At 35.5% G+C, this 16,094-nt stretch overlaps 1 protein-coding gene across 1 annotated transcript in view; it reads right to left on the reverse strand.

Moving 5' to 3' along the window:
• Nucleotides 1–1,734: 1,734 nt before the first annotated feature.
• The window catches only part of LOC109061228 (rho guanine nucleotide exchange factor 18-like), a 40,877-nt gene continuing 26,517 nt past the window's right edge, over nucleotides 1,735–16,094 (reverse strand). Inside the window, exons 25-31 of the mRNA XM_042712413.1 lie at nucleotides 15,952–16,070; nucleotides 14,769–14,831; nucleotides 14,465–14,512; nucleotides 12,461–12,931; nucleotides 2,930–3,254; nucleotides 2,729–2,842; nucleotides 1,735–2,605 (exon numbers count right to left, since the gene is read on the reverse strand). Coding sequence (XP_042568347.1) covers nucleotides 2,460–2,605; nucleotides 2,729–2,842; nucleotides 2,930–3,254; nucleotides 12,461–12,931; nucleotides 14,465–14,512; nucleotides 14,769–14,831; nucleotides 15,952–16,070 — 1,286 coding nt within the window. The 3' untranslated portion in view covers nucleotides 1,735–2,459. The remainder of the gene's footprint in view (nucleotides 2,606–2,728; nucleotides 2,843–2,929; nucleotides 3,255–12,460; nucleotides 12,932–14,464; nucleotides 14,513–14,768; nucleotides 14,832–15,951; nucleotides 16,071–16,094) is intronic.

Below are 16,094 nucleotides of genomic sequence, written 5' to 3' on the forward strand. Positions count from 1 at the left end.
AAATTAAAGACAGAACATCAGAAATATTAACACTTTTTACAATTATTAACAAGTTTGCTGGTATTGAAAAGTGGCTAGTGTAACTTGAAACAGAAAAATCTTTTTTTTTTTTTAGATATAATTTGACAACAATATCTGACAAGACATCCTCTACTCAAAGGAATAACAAAATGTGTCATACAATCACGGACACCAAGAAGCTACAGTCACAATGAATGCCGGCCGGATCAAGTGACAATTTAAAGCGACATGATGTCACAGTTGAACAAATACAAGAAAACAATTATTTCTGAGGTAAAGTGCGCTGCAGCTAAAGGAGTGAGACAAACAGCATTTAGTCACTAACTTCATTATTACATCATCAACATCACATGACATTTATTTACGTGTCATTGACAGTCAAAACCGATCTGCTACAATGTGAAAATATCCCTTCACTGGGAAAGCATTGGACCTAGAAACTCAAAATATAGGATGAATATCAAATCACGTTGTTTTTATAAATGCAATGTCAAAAATACTTCTTCTGTCAAGTGGAACAGGTAAAAAGTTATCCAAAAGCAATGCATTTTTTTGTTAATTAAAATAAAAACACTCAATGACAGATTTGTTTTTTCAAGAACAAAAAAGTGCCTACAAAACTAAACGAAGAAAACTACATCTGTAATTTCAGTGGTCACATGACATCCTGACATAATATCTACATCTCGTCTATGTTAGAAGGAAACTATGTACAACATATACATACAAGTCACATGATCGCAGGAAACGAACGACAGAGATCATTCAGTGGCTTCATACTCAAAGAACATGGATTCAATATAAAAACGGAATGGTTTAAATCAAAGTCTGGTGACATTACTCTGACATCCAAAGTATTACATCACACATGCTGTTTGTGTGGTCAGCTTGAGAACAGAGGAAATGCTTGACAACTTTAGAGACTTCAATTAGATGTGGAATGAAATGAATGTGGGTCATAAGAAAGGAGGAAACACAAAAATTTAAATCTGTTTAAAGGAAACAAGATTAAAACAAAGCTTTCCTTCTTAAAAGTAGAAATAACTAGGATCGGTAATGAAACTAAGTTAAGAAAAATTTATACATATCTCACAATATTTAACTATATTTGGCACTAATTTTAAATGGAACTGTCTCCATTAATGTCATTTTACCCCAAATTAAAGATTTTTTCTTAAAAACAAAGAAACAAAAAAACTATTTTAGTATGATTTAATTCAATTAAACATTTTCCCTAAAATTCCTCAAAACCGTAATGCAAAAAAATTCTTATTACTGTAACTACAAGTTACTGTAACTGTACTGTACAGTAACCGTAATGCAAAAAAATTCACACTTTTTTTTTGTTATTAAAAATTATTACTGTAACTACAAGTTACTGTAACTGTACTGTACAGTTAACTTATAATTTAATTTTAAATTAATTTAAATAATTTCAAAACAACTGAAACAATTTTTCTTTGCATTATTGTAATGACATTGGTTCTGCATTACAGTATTGATAATTTTAGGAAAAAAAAAAAAATTTAACTGACATCACAATGGAAAAATTTTAACTGTACTCATTTCCAATTTTTTTTCTTTTGATCTTTTAGGGTAATTAATGACCTGGCCTTTGAGAGTTTCAAGTGTTTGTATTTCAGCCAAATCAAGTCTTAAATGGACTTTTTGATCATTTGGAAAGGTGAAAACATTTACCGTCTAAAACATTTGTATCCTTCATCTGATTTTTATTTGAGTAATCTCAAAATACAGAGACAACTGCTCTCTCCATTAGAAAGATCTATTAACATATAAATTAAAAACAGAATATTGGTTAATAAAATCTTGAATTCTCTTCAAATCTGCTGCTTTCTTTTTTTGAACACATGGAGGAAATCTCTAAAAAGATGCACCACATGAATAAAATGTCCACTTAAATGGAGTTGGCTTTTCTGAAATCAAAAAGAAATCAAAAGAAAGTTGAAATCCAGCCAAGTTTATACAGTGTGCAGTCAAAAATGACTGAATAAACCAGTGTGAACAAACTGACTAAAATTTCAAAACGTCAACATATGTCATGTCAAATGAAACTGAAGAACTCTAACAGAAAACCCAAATACTGTGTTTGAAATGAAATGGGATGTTGACGCAGTGCAAAATTGCTCACCACAACAATAAGCAACCTAAAAACAACCATTTGCCCTTCATATCGTCCGCTCGGAGCGCATGCTACAGAACTGTCCTTCACGTGAAGCTGTCCGTCAAAGTCTTTGGGTTTTCTGGACAAACAGTGAGCCTTTTTTTATTTTTTTCATACAAACTAAAACACATTTTTCTTTGTTGTAATTTACAGGCTTCAATAAGACGTGTTAGTTAAGACTAGGAGGATTGAAACGTGTTCCTTAAGGAAAATATCGTTTGAAATGTCAACGCGTTTTCTCATCCCATCAGATGCCTTAGAAATAGATAACATCCTCCTTGGCAGCTTCGTCGCTAGTATTGTACAGGAGGGTGGGCTGGGAGGTCTGGTTGTGTGTTTTGAGAACGGCGGGCGTGAGGCTAGACTGGGCGTCCGTATGAGCATCTGGATGGCTGAGGGAATCTGCAGGGCGAGCAAACCAAACAAAACAACAGGTCTGTCAGCTGGGCCTAATGACTGTTTACACAGCGGGATACGGCTCGTTCAGGCTCGGCCGGGAATGTGGAGTGCGGTTGTTCGTCTTACCTGAGTGCGAATGTTGAGGTTGGTGGGGGCTGATGGGCCGGCGTGCTTTGTGACCTCCATCCGAATCCCTTGGTGACAGCTTGATGGGCAGCAGCTGCTTCGTGTCACCAGAAGCTAGGAAAAAGCAAAGATGGATTTAAGAATCAGCAAATTCGCTCCCAAAGAACATCATTTGGTGGTCGCAAACGGAGCAGTGCTAACCAGAACTGTCGGTGCGGTGCGAACTCTTGCCCTTCCCGCTCTTCTCCTTGCCCTTGCTGAGGGCGGCGAGTTTAGTCGGTATCTGCTGCTGGACACTGCCCTGCTTGTGAAGCTGGTTGGTGGTGCTGATGAGATGGATGGGAACCTCAGTCTTGGCCAGCAGGATGTTGCAGGAGCTCTCGCGGCGCGGATGGACTTCGGGACGCTCCAGGTAGTCTGCAGGGGACACGGAGAGAGAGGCCCGCAGGTGTGACTTTTGAGGAAGCGTCTGATCCCCTGCTCCACCGAGCAGCAGCTCACCGTTGAAACTGGAGGAACTGGAAAGCTAAAAAACAAAGCGAAATGCTAATGTTAGCACCACACATGGATAAGCAATTTCACGCACAGAGGTTGATTAACATCTTAATTCATCGAGAGGATGAAAGAAGGCATCACCACAGCAGATCACGACATTCAGGAAACATCATGAGGTCTCCATCCAATCATTAATGAAACACTTCCAGGACTAACTTGTGTAAATTGTTAAGCAACACAACAGTGGATTTATGAACAATTGAGTTGACCGCAACAATATACACAATTTATGCAAAAATGGATTTACGAAAAAACGAATGCAATAATTTACAAGAACATATTTACGAAGAATTGAATTGAACTGATTTGCGAATGACTGAGTTGAATGTGACAATATACACAATAGCAGATTGACGAAAAACTTAAATAAATGCAACAATTCACGCAATGCTTTTACATACAAAGGAATTGAATTAGAACGCAAGAATTTACAAAATAACGATCTACGACATCTAATCTAAGAAAAACTAAATTTAACACAATTTAAGGAAAAATGTATTTGCAAACACTTGAATTGAATGCAACAATATACACAACGGATTTACAAAACACTGAATTGCTACAATATAAGCAAAAATGGATTTAACAAAAACGAAATGTAGTAATTTACACAAGAATGGATTTATGAACAGATGATACAATATAAGCAAAAATGGATTTAACAAAAACGAAATGTAGTAATTTACACAAGAATGGATTTATGACCTTTTTCGTTTTTACATTTTTTTGCAAAAAAAGGAAAAACAAGGAATTCGGCTTATTTTGTAGTTTTTTCTTTAAGGGGTAGAAAAATGAATAAACAGCTTGATATTCGATCTCTACACGTGGGTGGGAATTAAACGCCCCTTTCTGCTGATTGGTCAGACAAAAAAAAAAAAAAAAAAGATCAACTGTCATCAGTTCTTCTGCAGTTCCTCGCAGCAGAATACTAGTCCTCTGCTGCTGCTGGGGGGGATTTCATAGCCTACCATATTTTCCAAACTGTAAAGTCACTTTTTATCATGATATATACTGTGATTTAGGTCTAAAATGACTTATATAATGCATTTAACGTCAAATAACCTTAATGTAGACTTTAAAAAATAGGCGCATCAAGCAGCTTACTAGCTGTGTATTGGTTCATGTTTTGCGCTAAAGCTGTGCATTCTGTTGTTTTCTTTATTTTTCAACGGGACGACATTTTGTAGTCATTTTGAATGTACACAAATAAAAATATGCATTTTACCATATGACTATAAATGACAACTTATTAAATTATTTCCCCTCTTGAGGAACAAATCCAGGTGAACATCAACTAATTCTCAATATTAATTAAATAAACTGCTTAGATTGCTGCATATTTCCTGTGCACTTCAATACTGGTCTGTGCTTGACAGAAGTCGCGTTTTTCTGTTTTATTTAACTAGGGTAACTAGTCAGATGGTGTTTCTAAAGGCTTATTAGGTCTACCTTCTTTTTTCCGAAACAGACACACAAAAATGTCCCTGCTCGCACTTACCCATTTAATGGCAGAGAACGGTGACTTTCACTTTTCATTCTTTAAGCGGATGCAAATCTGTCATAAAATAATATGCATCTCGTGGCGTATGCTATATTCCAAGCGTTCTGAAGGTATACAGTAAGGTTTGGTGAGAAACAAACCAAATGGCAATTAATTAAATTTATGTAAATCTTGTGTGACATTCCTGTGTGCGAGTGCACAAGTGTCAGACTAAATCAGACTACAGTTACTTTTTTTATAGATTACATATTATTCACACAATAGGAATAAATGATTCATCGTTTATTGATTCTCTCTAATTCCTCTTTTTTTTTTTTTAAATGTTCCTTTCTAAAATAGTCTACCGCTTATATTACACTCAGAAAGTTTTCCAGTTTGTGGACATTCACACAGTTATCAGTCATTAATCCGGTGGCTATACAGCATTTAACCAATGGGTTTTACAATTACAATTTGTAAGTAATCTACCCAGCTCTGAATATACCCAAGTCAAAGCATTAGCCTGCTGCGCGGAACTGCAGAAGGACTGATGACAGCATGGTTTGATCTTTTTTTTTGTCTGACCAATCAGCAGAAAGGGGAGTTTAATTCCCGCCCACGTGTAGAAATCGAATATTCAAGCTGTTTATTCATTTTTCTAACCCTGAACGAAAAAAACTAAAAATTAAGCCGAATTCTTGTTTTTCGTTTTTTTCAAAAAATTAAAAAACACAAAAAAAAGGAGCTGTTTTTCATTATTTTTCTACTTACAAAATTAAACAAAAAAAATCGAATGACCAAAAGATACACGGAACGAAATGTAGTAATTTACACAAGAATGGATTTATGAACAGATGAGCTGAATGTATAAACATACACAACGGATTTACGAAAAACTGAATTGAATGCAACAACAATTTGAATGTTAATGTTTTTGTAAGAATGGATTTGCAAACAACTGAATCAAATACGAAAAATTAAGTAGTATAAGAATGGATTTATGAACCATTTATATTGAAATTTGAATTTACACAAAAACATTTGTTGCACTGACTTCATTGTGACTGGGCCATCTGACCAATCAGAACAGAGTAGGAAAGGAGGGGTTTGGAGACTGAATTAAATGCATATTTTAAGAAAACGAAAGCATTGTTTGACCTTTCATGCATGTAAACCTATTGTAAGAGACTCCCAAAACAATATTAGAAATCTTAAAAATTGCATAATAGGGGCACTTTAATAACTACAGATAGTACCAACTGCAGAACCTCAAACAACAAACAATATTGTTGCGATAAATCACTCGTCTTCAACTTATTCATTACTTGTAAATTACTTTGGATGAATGCATCTACTAAATAAAGCATAAATGACATTCTGGGCCAAAAAGTTGTATCGTCTGCATTTAAATTAAATGTGTTTCAACTTAAACCAGCTTTGATCATATTTGAGCATGACACGCAGGAAATACTAAGCTAATGCGCTGTGTAGGAAATACAGTGTGTTGAAGAGTTTGGGATTTACAGGACGAAGCTAAATTTAAAACACATGGTGCTTTGCATGCAGAACAAAGCCGTTTGATGTGCTCTTGAGCACACTTTGTCAACACAGGCATAAAAATGTAACACACTGAAGACAGCACCACATGTAAGGACTACATTAAGCATATGAGATTATTAATGCACATCAGCAGCTAACAGTTCGTGAGCAGCCTCCCTCCCAATACTTTTTCTCTAAAGGACATAGTGTACACTCTTTGGCGAGACAGTCCACCTGGTGCAAAGCAAAGTCTTGCTCAAGGGCCCAACGGTGATTATGCAATTTTTGGGATGCACCTAGAAGCAAACCTAGAAAATGTACCATAATTAACCGTGAACTTACCAACACCCTTAGTTCAAGGAAAAGATTGAATAATCATAACTATCCATCACATCTACAGTACTTAAGTGTGAAAATGCCCCATCTTTTTCACGCCTCAAAGATGTAAATGAAACTAGAGCCACCCTCCTGAGTCTGTACATTATGCTTCTGCACGTCACAATTACACCCTCATATTTCCATAATGTCACAAAAAATGTTAAGGAGAACATCCAAACATTGGGATCCTCAATCATCTAGAGCAGTGGTTCTCAACCACATTTCTGAAACCCACCCAACGCTGCATTTTGCATGTCAACTTGCATGTCAACACATTTTCAACTTTAGTTAGTGTGTAATGTTGCTGTTTGAGCATAAAAAAAAAAAAAATCTGCAAAGTTACAAAGCTCAAAGCCCACTCGGAAAGGAGATATTCTCTTTAATAGAAAACACTTTTTAAGAATTGCAACAAACAGACCGATCGGATTACAGCACGCTTCTACCAGGAAAATTTGAAGTCACAATGTCACTCATTTAAATAATCCCCGCCAACAGAATAAGCAAAAAAGGAGGCGAGGCATGGTTCAGGTGCACTAGAGAAGACAAAGAAGAGCTGCGTTTAGAAGCGTGCTGTTGCCATGAAAAAAAAAAGAGATGCCGTTTCTTCCACCCAGATCCAAATCCCCTTTATTTGTGCTTGCAAAGGTTCTGCACGATCCTCGTGTTTGTAAACAATTTTAAAGCAGATGAAACTTGCAGTTGTGGTAAGGGGTGTCTCATTTCCACAACAAACGCTAGGAGGTTCGCCAATCACAACACACCAGGCCAGCTAACCAATCAGAGCACATTACATATTTCGGAAGAAGGGGTTTAATCGAAACAGGAAGTAAACCGGTTGTTCAAGACAGACTGCTGCAATAATGTAAAATATGTGAAAAAGAATGGGTTTTGGAAACGATCAAGCATGAAAATCTATTAAAAAAACAATTAAAGACTTTGTAAAAGGGAATAATATAATAGAAAATGGGCTTCAGGAACATGGCTGGAAAACACTGATAAAGAGCTTACATATACACTGATATAAAGCAGTGTTTCCCAACCCTGATCCTGGAGGCATCTCGACACTACACATTTTCAAACTCTTCCAAACCTCAAAGCATGTTTAATGGAAACTAGTGCCACACTTCTGAATCTGTTCATTATGCTTCTTCAAGTCTTAATTGCACCACCTTGTTTCAAACTCTTTCTAAATCAACTCATCAGCTCATTAGTAGAGACTCAAAGACTTGAGAATGGATGTGTAGTGCTGGTGTGTCTCTCCAGGAACAGGGTTGGGAAACACTGATATAGAGGTTGGAAAAGGCTAAACTTCTCCAACTGGCCCGGGGCAACATCATCTAGAACCATCACACAGCATGGCCTTGGTGGAGCATGAGTAGTTTTCCCAAACGCTGGGATCCCAGCACAGATGCTCCATTGTTTCCAGTCCTAAAGGTGCCTTTAGTAAACATAAGCTTTCCAGAGCGTTAAAAATGCAAGGGGTGTGCAAGGTTTTCAGCACAAAGACTTGACTGACATCACATAAACAATCAAGATTGGCCGAATTCCAGCGCTGGTATTAATGAAAGGGTGCTGGTAGGTAATTATACGTTGAGGTTTTCCCAACTCAAGACTTCCCTGGATACTTCAAGAAAATATTTATTTGGAGAACCTCTGCTGTGCATGGGCTAGTTGGAAGGGTTCACTGCTGGAAACGTGGCTCTTAAATCATGGTGCTAAATACCTATTTCTGAAAGGATGTTTTGGGTCTTTTACCTCACAACGAAGCATCACAAATACACACTCCCTGGAAACAGGAATGTGGAATATATAAATCTGTCAAAACCAAAGTATACTCTGCCATAAAAAGTTCTTTGTAACCAGAGGTCAAAGTTGAGCGTATTTGAATGAGAGAGAGAGAGAGAGAGAGGGGGGGGGGGGGGGGGGGGGAAACACATGAAAGACCAAAATTCGACGTTATCTTAAGAGCTGAGCCATGGGCTGTGTTCCAGTTCACTTTTAGACATGCACTCGCGAACTTCCCTAAGCACTTACCCTCGGGGGAATCCCTGCCACCATTATGAAGTGCGTTCGACTTCGTCAAGTGGACGAGGAAAGTTTACATGGAGATACCCTCAACTCTGACCGAGGGAGCGAGTCTGCTTCATATGCACACTTCAGGCCACAATGCAACACAACTATGATGTTATCGCAGATCGCGTTTAATTTATCCCCACCTCAAACAACTCTACAACATTTAAATGTATTTTTTTTTTTTTTTTTTTTTTTTTATTAACCGCATATCTATATACATATAGAATGCTACAGCAAACAAATTCGTAAGGGGAAACATGTAAACAATAAACCAACTCCATAGCGGATTCTAAGTGATCAAGGGCTCAGGACGTTCCAATTCAGCCCATTCCAAGGTTTCCTGCCAGAAGTGGGCACTCATGCAACGTAATCAATGACGTACATCCGAGTAAACAAGACAGAGGGAAGTTGAAGTGAAGGGCATAAAAAAAAAAGTGAACTGGAACGCAGCCATGGTTTAACAAAAGGAAGTGACTAAAGAACAGGTCTCGCCCGGGTCAAACAACCCCCAATATATCTGTCATTAAACCTGACAGTGAGACAGATAATAAAACAATACAGTGCATAAAAAACTAGTCAAGTGAATGGTGGAAATGCAAAACAAAAAGACAATTGAGCAAATTAGGAAACCGTAAAATTGTAGTAAATTGTAAAAAACTAAATTGGCACATCACGTACGTCCATGATGTTAGGCTCATCCTTTCAACTAACATTTAGTAAAAATTATGTTTTCAGGTCATAACAAATTTGCTCATTTGAAGCCAGGACTTTCTAAATAAACTGAAAAGTATATGCTCTCGGTTTCTGAAGCATCAATTCTGGAAACCATAGTCTTTGCTGATGTAATAAATCTCCACTATATGGCGTATATTTGATCAAGGTCTGTAGCCTGGCACCATGGGCAGACGGTTACTATGTACTGACAACCATTCTAACCTGAGATAAGCCAAGATCACATGAATTCAGACAAGGGCGGGCATGACCGGACATGCCTCCATGACCTCAAATACATACAAGCTGTGGCAACTTACTGTCAGGGTGCTGTCTGTGTCGTTAGTACTTTTCAGAATGCTATGTACAAACGTTAAAAATCACACTTTACAGGGGAGGATCAGGACGGTTGACTAGTTGGTTGTTAGGCTGAACTTAAATAGTGAGCTTAACTAGATTTATATTTTTTAGTGGTGGTGACAAAGGGAATAAATTAGAGACGTTACTTCTCTTAGAGGATGTTTAACATGCTAAAAAAAATTTACATTTAGATTTTTCAGTAACAGTAACTATGAGTCAATTTTTTTTTACATTTTTATTTTTTTTTAAAGTGGTATTTTAAACAGCAATCATTTGCAATCATCAAAAAAACATTTTAATAGAAAAATCAATTATATTTTAAATGTTAGATATATATTTGTATTTTAATTTTACGGTTGTACTATAAAAAAATTATTACTTTTTACCTTCTTTGCTTTAAAGTGAAATATTACAGTATAATTCTTTTTATATTTTTACTTACAGGTTTTTCAAAAATATTAAAATTTAACATTTAATTCAATGCATTACTTGTCAATTCTTTGTAAATATTTCTGAAATTTACAAGCAATTTTCAGAAAAAATTCAAGAAAATTTCAGAGTGAAATTTTTTTTAAAAGCAAGTCCTACGACCAATTTTTTTTCAGTGCATGACCTTAAATAAACACAGTAACATGCATGGGGTTTCCTTAAGACTGTCCGATTTTTGGCTACTCAATGATTTTTTTTTTTGTTTGTTCGTTTGTATATATATATATATATATATATAAATATATATATATATATATATATAATATATATAATATATATATATATATATATATATATATATAGATATATATATATACAAACACACACACATACATATATATATATATATATATATATGGTAGAAAAAAAAAAATCAAAAGCTTTGCCACTAAAGAGCTGATTCATGTTCATATGAAACCCAGCAGTGCAAACGTCCTTTTCTGAGTAATCTGTCAAAATAAAGGGTTTAGTCATCAAGTTTGTGCATGCGAACAAACAGACAGACAGGCAATGGCACTCAAATCAGTGTAACGTGATTGAAGCAAAGCACGAAAACATCTGAGTTTGATGAAAAACAGATGATGGAATCTGTGTGCAAACGAACAAAAAATGCTAAATACAAAAAGTACATATTTATATTTTCTAAAGAAAACGTTGTTGTTCGCCATGATTTCAGTGTGTTGTGATCTCTGGGATGGTTTCAGTACTGCTGAGAGCTAGAAATCACACGATATGTGGCGTCTGTTAAATGCTGTTGACACAGAGACTTGCTTTTTTTGTGAGCCAGTCAAGACTGCTCAAACAACGCTTGTCTGTGTTTTTTTTTTCCCAGAGAGCTATCTGGGTAATCTAGCAGGCTCATCGGCAAACAGGTAGGGCAGGGTGGAAGGTAGATTAGCAAAGCCACTGCTATGTAACCTCACAGTGCCACATTGTTCCCTTCGATTGTACTGGCACAGCTGAGCTGAAAAGAGAGCGTGGGAAAGACAGATGCTCTCAGCTGGCACACCTACACCTAGAAATTTTAATAACATATGCACACTAAAAAGGAGCACAGTGGTGACATCATGCTAATTTCCTTGAATAGCTGGGCGATGTATGAAATATTCATGACAGAGTTGAGTTCGACTCCTAACTTCATTGTTGCAAAGTTCAATTCATTTCTTAGATTCAGTTCAAACTGTCCATTTCAATGAACTGATTCAGAAGATATTATTAAAAACAATGAAAATAAATATTAATGCTTATTACCACATACTCTAATATCGATACATTTTTTATATTTCTATATATTTTAGAATTTATATTATATTACACATTCATTACATATAATTTCTGACGGGTTAAAAAAAAAACATTAAGACATTACAGAGTAAAAGCATAAATCAAGATATATATTGATTATTGTTAAAAGGTTGTCCTTCAGCAAGGACTCATTAAATTGATCAAAAGGGAAAGTAAAGACAATTATAATGTCAAATAAATCCTGTTTTTTAAACTTTCTATTAATCAAAGAGCCGTGAAAATAAATATTATGGTTTCCACACAAATATTAAGCATATTAAGTAATGTTTTTAACACTGGTAGCAACATTTCTTGAGCAGTAAATCATCATATTAGAATGATTGGATTTTTTATTCTGAAGACTGGAGTAATGATGCTGAAAATACAACTTTGCATCACAGGAATAAAATTATATTTAAAATATATTTCCCAAAAAACTCTGGATTTCATTTCATAATATTACTGTATATATATATATTCAGCCTGTAAATTATAAACCCCAGACTAAGATTTCAAAACAAATCAAAAAGGTCCAATTTTTTTACTATGATGATAAAAAAAAAGAAAAAAAAAAAAGCTTAATGATTTAAGTGACCTTTTTTGGAGAGCAATGAAAATTGGTGCAAACAATTTTAGCCTGAATTTATTGTCTAATATTTTATATTTTAGTGTCAACCGGTCAGATTGCTATTATTATTTGGACCTATTATTAACCTGCCTGAATGAACTTTAGATAGTTTAGTAGTTTCAGCATGTGCGGCCATCCAAGAGAACCAAGATTCATGTGGAGACAGATAGGAAGTGTTACATTTTATTGACGAGATTAAAAAAGGAAACCAGTGTAGAATCATGTGGCATCTCACCTGTCCAACTTCCTGTGCTGCCGGATTTGGCACCGTGCTGTGCTTCTTCAGCTTCTTCTGTTGCTCTAATCGCTCTTTCTCTTTCTCAATGGCACGTGTGGACTCTCTCAGCCGCTCCAGGTCTTGCTGGTACATCTGCCTTTGCCTCTCGAGTTCCTGCCTCTCCTCGGCCAAACGCAGCTCCAGTCGCCGACACTCCTCCTCCCGCTCCTTCAGCCGCTGCTCAGCCGCCTCCGCCTGCCGCCGGTGCTTCTCCCGATCCCTTTCCCAGCGCGCATGCTCCTGCCGATGCTGGTTCTGCAGCCTCTGGAAGTTGGCGAGCTCCTCACGGTGCTTCTCCAAGTTGCGCTGCTTCTCCTGCTCCAGGAGCACGTCTGTGCCACGGTTCCGGTTACCGGGACGGTCCCGCTCGGCGGTGAGGAGTGAGGCCCGCTGGAGCTCGATGTGGCTGTCCTGCTGAGAGATTATGGCCTGAGGGGGAAAGAGACAGAAATGACTTGATGTTTGGATAGTTGTTAAGAGCTTCCTGGTAACTAAGGCTTAGTTTAGCAAGATGCTTTGGTAAAGTGTCTGGTAAGAATGTAAATTTCAAGAAATGTAAACAAAATGAAAGAACAAAGCAGCAAGCCAGAGTGCAAATTAAAGGACAACAGAAAAAATGAACAAAGGCAGCAAAAAAAAAAAAAAAAAGAAGAAAAAAAAAAAAAAAAAAAAAAAGACAGACAGACAGACAACAGCTCTAAATAACAAACAAAAGCATACAGAAAAAAACCCTAAATACAGAAAGAAATGAAACCAAAAGAGGAAAGCAAATTAAAGGACAACTGAAAGGACAAAAGATAGGAAAAAAAACAAACAAACAATGAACAAAAGATGAAAAGAAAGAATGGACTGTCATAAAAACAAACAAACAAACAAACAAACAAACGGAAATAACTGATGAAAAAAAAACATGAACAAACAAACTAAATAAAGCCAGAAAAGCAAACAAACAAAACAGCAACTTAAAAACAGAACAAATGGAAGAAAATAAAACAATGAAAGAAAAATTTGAAAGGAAGAACAATCGAAAGGACAGAACAACAAACAAAAGAATGAAAGAACGGATTGTCATAAAAAGAAACAAAAGACAGGATCGACAAAACAAAAAAATTACAAAAATGAAAAAAAAAATACAGAATGCAAACAAAATGGCAAATAAATAAAAAGAACAAATGAATGAAAACAAACAGACAAAACAAACAGAAAAATAAAAACAAGAATGACAAAGAAGAATAAACAGTAGAATGAAAGAAAAAATAACAAAAGACAAGGAATAAATAACAAAACGGCCAAAAGAAAACAGTATAAATGAAAGAGAATTAAACAAATAAAAAACAAAGAAAAAAAAATACAAGACTGAAAAGACAAAATAATAAACGGACAAAGAATAAGACAGTAAGAACTAACAAAACAAATGAAAGAAAACAGCATAAATGAAAGAGAATGGAATGAAACAGAAAGAGAAAGAAAGAGAAAAATATAGAAAGAGTGTGAAAGAGAAAATATTATGTGACAAAGAGAAGAAACAAAAACTAAAGAAAACAGCATAAACAAAAGAGAATGAATAACAGAACAAGCAAGAATGAAAAGAACAAATAAAAGAGCAAATAGACACAAAAGAAAGCAAAACTGACAAAGAACAACCAAAAAATAAATAAATAAACGAAAGAACAAAATAAAGAAATGAAAAACAAGAACAAATGAACGACAGAAGGAGCAACAGATCAAATTAAAAGAATGAACAAAAGAACAAATGAAAACTGAAAGAATGGACTAATGAACACAAGACATGTAGTAGTTGTTTACACACAATATGACAGATGCTGTGAACATCTGAACAAGCAAATGAGCACAGCACGAGAAAACCCTGATTCCTCTAAAGCAGATCATTACAGATGATTACAGGATGCAGCATGTGGCTGAGGTTATGAGTGAGACGTGAGTGCGGTCATTCTGTTGTACCTGTAAACTGTACAGCCTCTGGGACAGCAGCAGCACTCGCTCATAGAACTGGAAAAACAGGAAGACAAGGGAAACATTACTGGCAGGATGATTCGATATTCAGAGACATTATTCTCACGAGACACAATGCCACGTTCCTGCCAAGTGAAGTATCGCTGCATTAACTGACGATTAGGTGCGGTGAACGCAAAGGTTACCATCTCAAATATGTATTGAGAGGGGTGTGAGAAATAATATGTGCCTTTTATCTCACGGGAAACAAAGTGAGCAGTAATTGCCAATCCAATCCAATGTGCGCGCTTACCTCTGATTCTGGAAATTTACAGGTGGACCACATTTTGTGCAAGCTGGATGAGGAGGCCTTATCCTGAGAGAGACGACAGATTAAAATAAATTAAAAACATTTCAATCGGATAACATCATGTATATCAATGTTTGTGAAGACCATCCAAAGACATTATCATGTTAGTTGAGTAATGCATTGCTTTATTGTAGCAAGTAAATTTTACTAAAAAGCATTATAGAAAAAAAAAAGTGTAACAGTTCATTTTCATTTATTACTCAACTTTAATTTCCTTGATTAATAACTCTTTACTCTATTTAAATTATATCTTTAAAATTAATCCCACTTGTAGGTATTATATACATTGCTATATGTGACCTTGGACAACAAAACCAGTCTAAAGTGTAAATTTTTCAAAATTGAGATGTATACATCTTCCGAAAGCTGAATAAATAAGCGTTCCATTGATGTATGGTTTATTAGGAGGACAATTTTTGCCTGAGATACAACTATTTGAAAATCTGTAATCTGAGGGTGCAAAACAATCAAAATACTGAGAAAATCAACTTTAAAGTTGTCTAAATGAAGTTCTTAGCAATGCATATTACTAATCAAAAATTAAGATTTAATATATTTAGAGTAGGAAATGTACAAAATATCTTCATGGAACACGATTCTTTCTTAATATCCTAATGTTTTTTGGCATAAAATAAAAATTAATAGATTTGATCCATACAGTGTTTTTTTTGGCTATTGCTACAAATATACCCCAGCTCCAGGGTCACATTTTCTTTATAAATTAGATTATGTATTAAATTATAATTTTTATAAACATACCATACATAGTACACATTTTTATTCATTTAAAATGTACATATTACTATCGTTTTAATATGCAAATTATACAGTATTAAATTCTATATTTTACATAACATAATACACACTACTATAAATGAAACCATTATATACGTTTATTATTATATATTTACTATAATAATAATATAATAAATAATAATGTAATTGTATAATATAATCCTCATATTATTATCATATCTATATCTTGACAGTGATTGGTATGACCATTTCAAACTGACAAAAGTGAATTTCCTGCCCAGATCATCTGATGCCACTCCTCTCATTTAGTAAACACAGGCATGTTCCTATCATCTGTGGGACAAATGCCTGCATGAGTGTGTTCTCTCACCAGCACATCCCGGTCCTGACATGTGTACACCTCTTTGATCTGCGGATCAGAGCTGGCCCGTTGACTCCTGTCCCTGGACCTGCCGGCTGCTCCGGGAACCTTCTTCTTAATACTGCCGTCTGATTTAACACACAAACACACCT

This window comes from Cyprinus carpio, chromosome A22 (genome assembly GCF_018340385.1).
Source record: "Cyprinus carpio isolate SPL01 chromosome A22, ASM1834038v1, whole genome shotgun sequence".
NCBI lineage: Eukaryota > Metazoa > Chordata > Actinopteri > Cypriniformes > Cyprinidae > Cyprinus > Cyprinus carpio.